Source organism: Nicotiana tabacum, chromosome 13, assembly GCF_000715075.1.
Source record: "Nicotiana tabacum cultivar K326 chromosome 13, ASM71507v2, whole genome shotgun sequence".
Classification (NCBI taxonomy): domain Eukaryota; kingdom Viridiplantae; phylum Streptophyta; class Magnoliopsida; order Solanales; family Solanaceae; genus Nicotiana; species Nicotiana tabacum.
Window position 1 is genome coordinate 33,741,647 of NC_134092.1, and position 10,020 is coordinate 33,751,666.

General features: G+C 35.9%; 2 protein-coding genes across 2 annotated transcripts; one reads left to right on the plus strand and one right to left on the minus strand.

The window, feature by feature from the left end:
- Positions 1 to 133: 133 nt before the first annotated feature.
- On the minus strand, positions 134 to 4,547 carry LOC107785622 (laccase-7-like). The gene is made up of 7 exons (XM_016606963.2): positions 4,395 to 4,547; positions 3,482 to 3,633; positions 2,570 to 2,814; positions 2,246 to 2,374; positions 1,832 to 2,134; positions 745 to 1,401; positions 134 to 453 (listed from the first exon to the last, which is right to left on the minus strand). The coding sequence occupies exons 1-7, from the start codon at positions 4,488 to 4,490 to the stop codon at positions 314 to 316; spliced, it is 1,722 nt and encodes a 573-aa protein (XP_016462449.1). The 5' UTR covers positions 4,491 to 4,547; the 3' UTR covers positions 134 to 313.
- A 929-nt stretch (positions 4,548 to 5,476) lies between these two features.
- LOC142168060 (uncharacterized) lies at positions 5,477 to 7,488 on the plus strand. Its single transcript, XM_075228718.1, has 4 exons — positions 5,477 to 5,710; positions 5,851 to 6,619; positions 6,725 to 6,904; positions 7,001 to 7,488. Exons 1-4 carry the CDS (start codon positions 5,477 to 5,479, stop codon positions 7,486 to 7,488), a joined length of 1,671 nt encoding a protein of 556 aa, XP_075084819.1.
- The last annotated feature ends 2,532 nt before the right edge of the window (positions 7,489 to 10,020 follow it).

The following is a 10,020-nucleotide window of genomic DNA, read 5'->3' on the forward strand; positions in this document are numbered from 1 at the left end:
TTGGATTAGTCGATTAAAAATAGCCGAAGAGTGAAGATCATCAAATGATGAACAACAATTTTAAGTGGTTACCATCCGAGGTTTATTTTTTACTGCTTTGCCAAAAAGTAGAATAATTTTGAAGTATAGCTTCACAATCTTGAAATAAGAAAGATTCAGTACATTGAACAAAATCTTAAAGAATGATATAGCTACATACAAGTACAACCCTTGTCATGTTGAAATGAGAAAAAGGTAGCTGATCCGACTCTTAGTACAATTGGAAATAACAAGATTGAATAAAATAATAAACTAAGGAAAAAGTAAAACACTATCATGGGGACGAGCATTTTGGTAGATCTGGTGGAGGTGGAGGTAGCCTAGTTGATAGTGTTGGTCCATTCTCAACAACAAATGCTGTTGCTAAACCCCAAGGCAAATGAACATCCAAATGACAATGCATCAACCATACTCCTGTTAATAGCCAAATAAGAAGTTAAAAAAAGTCAATCTTGACCAACATGACTCTTGTTATTTATCCCTTTATAAAGTTCAACTGATTCTTATTATGTTAGTTCGTATCTAATGTTTACAATCAAAGAAAAATTTAATACTCCCTCTACTGCAATGTATCTGGCACCACTTGAGTTGTTTCTAAATATAAAAAGATAATTTTTTTTGTTTGGACGGACTAAAAAGTATTTTGATAATTACATTGTCCCTTTTGCAAACGGAAACAAGTAAATGTTGAAGTGTATATTTTACCTGGATTGTTAGCTCGGAATCTTACAACAGCCCATCCTCCAACGGGGACAGCTATAGTGTTGCGCTCTTGTGGATTAAAAAGGTTAAATTTCTTTCGGTCAATTGTAGGGTTGTAGTTGCCAAAGCCTTGAGCCAAGACATGAAAATTGAATCCATGCAAGTGAATTGGATGGTTTTCTACACCAATCAAAGCAGTATTTTGCATTACAATCTCAACTGTGGCATTGAACTTTAGTTTCTTCACCTTTGTGGACTTTGTAGTCATTATAATAGCAGGATTAAAGCTATTATTAGGATTTGTATAATCAAACTTCAATGGTGGTTGGTCTGGAAAATCAGTAGTGTAAATTCCATTCACATTGTTGAAAAATGCTTCTAACATTGACATTTTAGTGGGGAATTGGAAAGATGCATTGTTCATGCTTGCAGCTAATCGTTGCCCATTTGGGCCTGCACATGTTGCATTTCCTGCTTTTCCACAAGCAACGAGGCCCAATCCAATAGTGATAAACATTTGCTCGTCTACTTGGCGAGGGGGAGGAATCCAAAATGGCCCACTTACGAGCCCAGTCAGATTGGTGAAGAATTTATGGGCTGTTGGTGTGTCGTTGAAGGCTGGCAAGATTGGCATTTTTGGAGTTGATGATGGGTTTGCACCTTCATACAAAAAACAAATCTTAATAAAACAACTCTAAGATGACAAAATTTATTTATTTACCGATGGTTTAGAAAATATTTACAAAATCTGGTCAATTAGAAGATAATTATAGGCTTTCTATAATACTTGAAAAAGGACACCAAGTAGCCTCTCTAATGGGCGGCTATTAGGAATTAACCAATATGTTATGAATTTCAGTTTTTCGGTTCAATTTTCAAGATATTTGTGTCCCGAATTGTCCTGAAATTAAAAGTTTTATTTCAATTTTTCATGACATAATAAGTACTGGCTAATTCTTAAATAGTCCTAAGAATGACTATTTGTATACTTTCCCCAATTACATGATATAACATATTAAATTACGTTAGCAGTTAAAACAATTTATACTGTCAATGTATATAACTTAAATCAAGATGACTAGATCAATACCTTCATAGACAATGATTCCGGTGGTAGTAAGGTTGTCGAATGGTACCCCGGCGACGCTAACATAGGGATTTGCAGCCATGTAGTAGGATGCAGGTGCTTGATTGGCAGTTAGGAGGACATCAGTCGTTTGGCCAGGTGCAACAACAACTACATCAGTGATATATGGGTTGGTATAAGCAGCATCTACCGCGACAACTTTCATGTTATGATTGGCAATCTTGAAAAAGAGCTGGTTATTGAGTGCAGCATTGATGACGCGAAGGAGATATGTTTTTCCTTGTTTCACTATTAGCTTATATGTTTCTAATAATGGAAATGAAAACAAAACCCAAGTTAGCCACATTGGAAAAAAAATACTAACAAGATTATGTTCTAAAGAAAATGAAATATTTATTCATGGTATATATTTCTTACTATTAGAAGAGCAAGGGTAAAGATCGCCTGGCTGGCCATTAATGGTGTAAGCATCTGAGTTATTAGGTGCAGCTCCAGTAGCTAGCCCTTCATTCTCCACATCCACAACATTGGCATTCCACCATTCTCCTACAACCACATTTTTAATACATAATTTTTATCAGAAAATAATTTATAGGATCTGATTCAATCAAGTAACATATATTAACTAAATTAACTTTTACGATGTAAAGTTGCTTTCAAATGCCCGTGCATATAACTTAAACCCGACATCATATAAGCTAATTAAAAAAAAAAAATCGGAGTAAAAAAAGGGTTAAGTACCTAAGAGGATGGGGACTTCTCTGTAAGGTTTAGGGAAAGGAAAAGAGCGACCATATTTGGGGCGAATTATAAGGGCGCCATGAACCGTGGCTCGTAGCCATGACACGTGTGCGTGCCACCACAGAGTTCCTTCCTGTCCCGTTAGGTTAAACCTGTACGTGTAGCTTTTCCCGGGTCGGATCGCGCACTGGGTCGCAAACTCGGGTCCATCTGCCCACCCACTCAATAGCTGGAAAACTCCATGCCTACATACGTATAACATACATAAATAAAACAGCTGTTAAAATGTTTTCTTTTTTTTACTATCAAGTTATTTACTATTCATAAAAGTTAATTAACTACAACCATGTTTGAATCAACAACCAGGAAAAGAACCAAAATTGGTTACACAACACTAATATATATAGTTTTATTAAAATCTTTTAAGCATTTAATACATATTAAATTAATTAAATAGTAAGTGATACAAATAAATTACGTCAGTCCATGAATGTAACAAGATAGTACTTTTAAATTTGGTTCTTTTTTAATAGTTTCTTTAACTAACTATAAAGTAAATTATTGATGAGTGACGTTATCTTAGATGGTATTTTTAAATTTCAACACCAAGATTTGATTCCGTGAATCCACCGTGTATCAATGAATAAGATCAGTAATTAATAATATAAATGTTCAAATTCTCCTTGTTTTTACATGTATAAAAAACCAACTACTTTGCACGATTGAGACATCACGAGACCAAAAATTAAAACTGATGGTGAAAAGGAAATTTGAAGGGGAAAAAACAAACAAATTTGACATGTCAAGATCCTTACTGTGGACACATGTTTTAAACTGTAGCAAGTAACTTATTACAACTAGTTAAATTATTTACATTTGACAAATTTCTTAAGTTAAAAGTGAAGGACAAACCAATGAATGGTGAGATCGTATGGTGATTTATTGAAGACATGAACGACAAGGGTGTCGCCCTCTCGAACACGCAGCGTTGGGCCAGGAAGACTTCCATTTACTGCAGTGATCACTTGTCTACGGCATAACCTGTTTACAGTAAGGTTTTGCACCTACAACAAGGAAACACAAAAACATATCATTCAGACAATTTTTACCAAATAAACGGAAAAGTTCCCATATTTTTTCTTTTCCTTTGTACAGTTAAACGAGCCTTGACGTAATTAGTAAAGTTGCTGCCATATGACTAGGAGGTCATGGATTTAAGCCATGGAAATAACAAATGATTGTATTACACCAGGCTGCCCTTTGTACAGTTAAACGAGGTGCAAAGAGTATGACATGTATATTGATGTAACAACAAATGATTGTATATATAAACTGGATGCATGCATCCAAATTAGTATTATGAAGAAATTTTTTATATAGGGTGGAAGAGAAAGGAAAAAAAAAAGCTTTATGAAAGAAATGTACTTATTAAACCAACAATTTCATGCCTAAGATATCGATGCTTCGTATGGTGCAAGGCTAAAAAACCAACATGCCGATCGAAGAAGGCAGTTTTGATTGGAGACAGGGTTTAAGAACTAAAGAAAAAATACTTTAGGCACATATCAAAGGTACCCTTAAAATATGTAATTTTAAACATGCATGACATTTGTATGATGTCATTAAGAATAAATTTTGAAAAAAGTTACCACATATAAAAAGTGTCATCCGTTTTAAAACAGAAAGAGTGACATATAAGATAGAACAAAGGCCAATTTCTGTGAACACAATGTCCAATATTCATGCTTGTTTTCTCAATACCAGAGGATGATCATGAAAAATGGAGAACCTAGTTTGCATGGGAATAGAGAAGAGAATTAGTTACATGAAAAGAATGCTCGATAACTTCAGAAGAAACCATTGATAAAGAAGCCACAAGAGCAATGGCGCATGCAAACAAGAAAACCTGATGAGGCGCCATATATTGCCAAAAACAGGAAAAATCACAACTCTATGAGTTAACACTTCGAGAATATGACGGAGACAAGAATCAGAAGTGTTCCTTTTATATAGTAATGGTCTTGTAAACTTAAGAAAGCCATAAGAAAGCCACAAGGCGGCAATATTTTATTTCATTTTTTGTTAAAAAAAAAAAGATTTATCATCTGTCTTAGCTAGCTATTCTTTTTCTTCTATTTATTTAAAAATATAAATAATACATCTTTGAATATGGTCTCTAATTATTGTCCAAAACTCATCCTCACGATTGCGTGAAAGACTAATTTAAGGCAAAGAGGAGAAGTGTTTGAAACATGGATCTGCAAAATGTGGTGACGGCAAGTTGGCACAAGGTTCGTTATAAAACAGCTTGAGTTGGCCATCAAATAAATAGAATGAATAAGACTTTCAAGTCCCACACGAAATTTTAATGATAGATAACCTTTTCTATATATTGTTAGTAAATTTAAATTTTAGCGCATTGAACTTCTAAGTAATTGGATTTGACTGATTATATCTATCTTCGACTCAGTTTTCTAAATGTTAAAGCTATCTTCGTTACGCAGGCTATTTCAATTTTCATCTGTCCTAAAGATTTAATTGACATTATGTTAGGATGTGCAGTTAGTTAGTTACTGGAATGTAATGTGACAACTAGATTACAGCTGTCATATCTAGAGATGAGCTAAGTTAGATAATACACGTGTATATATACATTGTATTGTATTCATTTTAGCAGAAATGGAATCAGATATTTTCTCTCTCAATTCTTTCTCTATCTGCTTCAGCCATGTGTTTCCTTCATTGAGCGAGCTTGCTTCCTCCATGTGAGAAGCTTGAGGACGACACACACGCTGTAAATTCTCTTGGTATCAAAGCAATAGAGACTGGAATTTCAGCAAATTCAGCTCGTTTTTTGAGTAGATTCAGAGATCGTCATCTTCGAAGCTCAATTTCTGAAACTTAACAATGGCAGCAGAAAAAATCGATCACTCTCATCCTCTGTTCGTACATCCTTCAGACACACCAGGTTCTATTCTGATTCCTGTCAAACTCACTGGATCAGAGAATTATGGTATTTGGCGTAGATCGATGCGAATAGCTTTACAAGCTAAGAAAAAATTAGGGTTCGTATTAGGCACATGCAAAAAGGACTCGTTTAAGACTGAGCTCTATGAAGATTGGGAAACATGCAATGCTATTGTACTTTCCTGGATCATGAACATTGTGTCACCGGACCTTCTTAGTGGTATTGTCTATGCGTCAAATGCGCACCTAGTCTGGGAGGATTTGTGAGAAAGATTTGATAAGGTGAATCGAGTTAGAATTTTCCAATTGCATAGGAAAATTGCTACAATAACTCAAGGTACAGATTCAGTTTCACATACTTCACAAAGCTGAAGGAATTGTGGGCAGAGTACGATGCCTTGGTTCCTTCACTAGGATGTGGTTGTGCAAAATCAAAGGAAAACATAGAGCATTTTCATACGCAGAGGTTGCTTCAGTTTTTGAGTGGACTTAATGACTCCTATGATCAGGCAAGGAGACAAATACTCATGAAAACTGTTGAACCAACCCTAAATCAAGCCTATGCAATGATTGTTGAGGATGAAAGCCAAAGGTTTAATTCTGCTGGTCTTGAGAAGTCTGATCCTTTGGAAATGCAAGTAAGTCGAGGACAGCCCTATAAAGGAAAGAAACCTTTTATGCAGTATGAATACTGCAATATGAAAGGGCACCTGAAGGAGAATTGTTACAAATTGGTGGGATACCCTACAGATTTTAAAGGAAGAAAGAAGTACTCAGCCAACAATGTAATCAGTAATGTGGATTTAGACAACAAAGCATTCGTAAAGGAAGGTAACAACACTGGAGATGGATATTTCTTCACCAAAGATCAGTATGATCAGATACTCACCATGCTGAACAAAAGAGCTGATGATTCACAAGGAAGCAAGACAGGTATAATCACTACACTTATGGCAGATTTAAAATATAGTAAGTGGATAGTTGACTCAGGTGCCTCACATCATATTATTGCGAGTGTAGAACTGTTAAACACAAATATGAAGCTTAATCCACAAAATAGAGAACAAGTTAATTTACCTACTGGTAAGAAAATAACTATTACTCATATAGGAGTTGCAGAATTTTTGGATAACATGAGTGTGCAGAATGTACTGTTTGTTACTAATTTCAAATTTAATTTGCTCTCAGTCTCAAAACTGACCAGGGATCTCTCTTGCTTTGTCAATTTCTTTCCTAACTTTTGCATCTTTCGGGACTTTTACAATGGCAGGGTGAGGGGGATTGGTAGAGAGAAAAGAGGGTTGTACATAGTAAAGAATTTTCTCAATAAAGTGGCAAAAGAATCAGTCATGGCTGCAGCTGTGCAAAGTGAACAGACAGATGGAATGTTGTGGCATGCAAGACTTGGACACCCTTCAGTGAGCACTATGAAGCATATAAACTTCTTATAAAATACAATAACAGATGTTAGCTCAATCACTGATTGTGCAATATGCCCACTAGCTAAGCAGAGTAGGTTGCCATTTTCTAGCAGTACTTCTAAGAGTTCACATGTTCTAAAACTGTTACATATAGATGTTTGGGGACCTTATAAGATCCCTACTTATCATAAGAAGCAGTATTTCTTAACCATTGTTGATAATATGTCAAGATATACTTGGGTATTCTTGCTACAATTTAAGACTGATGTGATTGTTATTCTAAAGAAATTTCTTCCTATGCTTAAAACACAGTTCTCTGCCATTGTAAAGATAATTAGAAGTGATAATGGTACTGAGTTCCTCAATGTCAAGTGCAATGAACTGTTAGATTCTTATGGAATCATACATCAAAGCAGTTGTGCTTATACACCACAACAAAATGGAGTTGTTGAACGTAAACATAGACACATACTTGATGTTGCAAGAGCACTTAAGTTTCAAGCAGGAACTCCCACCAGATTCTGGGGATAATGTATAGAGGTTGTTGTCTATGTCATCAACAGACTTCCAACTACTGTGCTCAATGGGAAATGCCCATTTGAAATGCTGTATGGAAGATCACCTTCCTTGGAACATTTAAGGGTATTTGGCTGCTTGTGTTATACAGTCAACTTGCCTAAACAGGACAAATTTTCACTTAGAGCCACATCTATTGTGTTCCTTAGCTATTATACAACTCAAAAGGGCTACATGTTGCTGGATTTGGAGTCCAAAAATCTTCTTGTGAGTCGGGATGTTGTGTTCAAAGAACACATTTTTCCATTCAAGAAGGACATATCTGTCTCTTTTCCATTCAGTGTTGAACTGCCTGCATTTACAAGACCTCATGATAGGGGGTGACTGGATGATCATGAGGAAGCTGGGCACTATGATGATCATGAAAATGAGCAAACTCAAATAGCTCAAACTCAAACCCCCTTGGATCCTGCTCATGATTCAACAGATACTCTAGATGAGCACACTCAAAATACATTGGCTGACCATGATACAACAGGTAATGCAGAAGAGAACAATTCTTCTTCTTCTGATGAGCTTGAAGACAGTTTTCCAACTGCTTTAGACTCGGGATCAGATGAAGGGAGACACAATCAGACCTTGCTGCAGATACAACACTACAACTTAATAATCTTGATACATAAATTGTTGGCCTTACTCCTACAACTACAGTTGATATTTCTAAGACCTTGAGGAAATCAGGAAGAACTACTAAAGCACGATTGTGGCTTCAAGATTACATGACCATCAAGAAGGCAAATAGAGAAACACTTTACTCTATAGTTGATTACATGTGTTATGATAATGTGACACAAAAATACAGGTGCTTCTTAGCCAAAATCTTAGCACTGACAGAGCCACGGAATTTCAAGGAAGCCTCAAAGGACAGGAAGTGGATGGAAGCAATTCAGAAGGAAATTAAAGCAAATAGAATACAACCATACATGAGAGGTTGTTGACTTTCCTAAAGGGAATGTTGTTGGATCAAAGTGGGTTTACAAGATCAAATACAAAGCAAATAAAGAAGTAGAAAGGTTCAAGGCTAGATTGGTGGCCAAAGATTACAACCAAAATGAAGGGTTGGACTATCGTGAAACCTTTTCTCCAGTATCCAAAATGGTAACTATTAGAGCAGTCATTGCATTTGCAGCCACAAAAGAATGGATTATGTATAAGATGGATGTATTCAATGCATTCTTACAAGGGGATTTGGAAGAGGAAGTATACATGGAACTTCCTCAGGGATTTAGAAGACAAGGGGATACCAAGGTTTGCAAGCTTATGAAGTCACTATATGGGCTAAAACAAGCCTCAAGGCAGTGGAACATAAAGCTCACAGAAGCAGGATACAAACAGAGTTTATATGACTATTCATTGTTCACTAAAAGAAGTGGAGATGACTTTGTGGCAATTCTAATTTATGTGGATGATTTGCTGATTAGAGGAAGTAGCAACAGATTCATACAAGAAGCAAAAGATGTTCTGCATCAGAAGTTCAAGGTAAAAGACCTTAGAGAGTTAAGATATTTCTTGGGAATAGAAGTTGCAAGATCAGACAAAGGAATCCTATTAAATCAGAGAAAGTATGCACTCCAACTAATCTCAGATCTTGGATTATGAGGTACCAAACCAGCTGCAACACCAGTAGATTTGAACCAGAAGTTCACTTCTCTGGAATTTGATGCAAATGCAGGAATAATAGGAGATGATGCATTAGATGATATAACAGCTTACCAAAGATTAATTGGGAGGCTATTGTATTTGACAATAACAAGACAGGACTTAAGCTAAATAGTGCAGACATTAAGTCAATTCATGCAAGCATCAAAGAGGTCACACTGGGATGCAACTGTTCGAGTGGTGAAGTACAAAAGCAAGCATCAGGAATGGGAGTTCTTATGAGCAGCAAACAGGCAGACAGTTTGACATGCTTTTGTGATGCAGACTGGGCAGCTTGCCCCAATACTAGGAGATCAGTGACTGGTTTCATAGTAAAATTTGGAGAATCTCTTATATCTTGGAAGTCGAAAAAATAACAAACTGTATCAAGAAGCTTTGCAGAAGCAGAGTACAGAAGCTTGGCAGCAGTTACATCAGAGGTAACATGGCTACTAGGGTTGTTTGCAGAACTAAATGTATCAATTAAACAACTAGTAGACTTTTTTGTGATAGTAAAGCAGCACTACAGATAGCAACAAATCCTATATTTCACGAGACACTACTAAAAATCTGCTAAAAATCGACCAACTATTTCCGACCAACGTTGGTCGGTCAAAAAAAGCGACCAAAAACCGTCCAGGTTGGACGGAAACTGGGGAATTTTTTTTTTATATTTTTTAAAACTAAATACCGACCAACGTTAGTCGGTAAATTGGTCAACGAATTGACCCAGCTGGTCAGACAAGAAAATTTTGGATTACCGACCAACGTTGGTCGGTAATCTGGATCCAATTTTTTAAATTTTAATAATTATTTTATTATTTAAAATATTTTATAATATTTAAGAAT

Coding starts and splice junctions, on each gene's coding strand:
- LOC107785622 (XM_016606963.2), bottom strand. CDS start 4,490: ATGGCGCCTCATCAGGTTTTCTTGTTTGCATGCGCCATTGCTCTTGTG. Junction 2,815..3,481: donor TACGATCTCACCATTCATTG/GTTTGTCCTTCA, acceptor ATACGTATGTAG/GCATGGAGTTTTCCAGCTAT. Junction 2,375..2,569: donor AGAAGTCCCCATCCTCTTAG/GTACTTAACCCT, acceptor ATGTGGTTGTAG/GAGAATGGTGGAATGCCAAT.
- LOC142168060 (XM_075228718.1), top strand. CDS start 5,477: ATGGCAGCAGAAAAAATCGATCACTCTCATCCTCTGTTCGTACATCCT. Junction 6,620..6,724: donor ACAAGTTAATTTACCTACTG/GTAAGAAAATAA, acceptor ATTTGCTCTCAG/TCTCAAAACTGACCAGGGAT. Junction 6,905..7,000: donor CATGGCTGCAGCTGTGCAAA/GTGAACAGACAG, acceptor ATACAATAACAG/ATGTTAGCTCAATCACTGAT.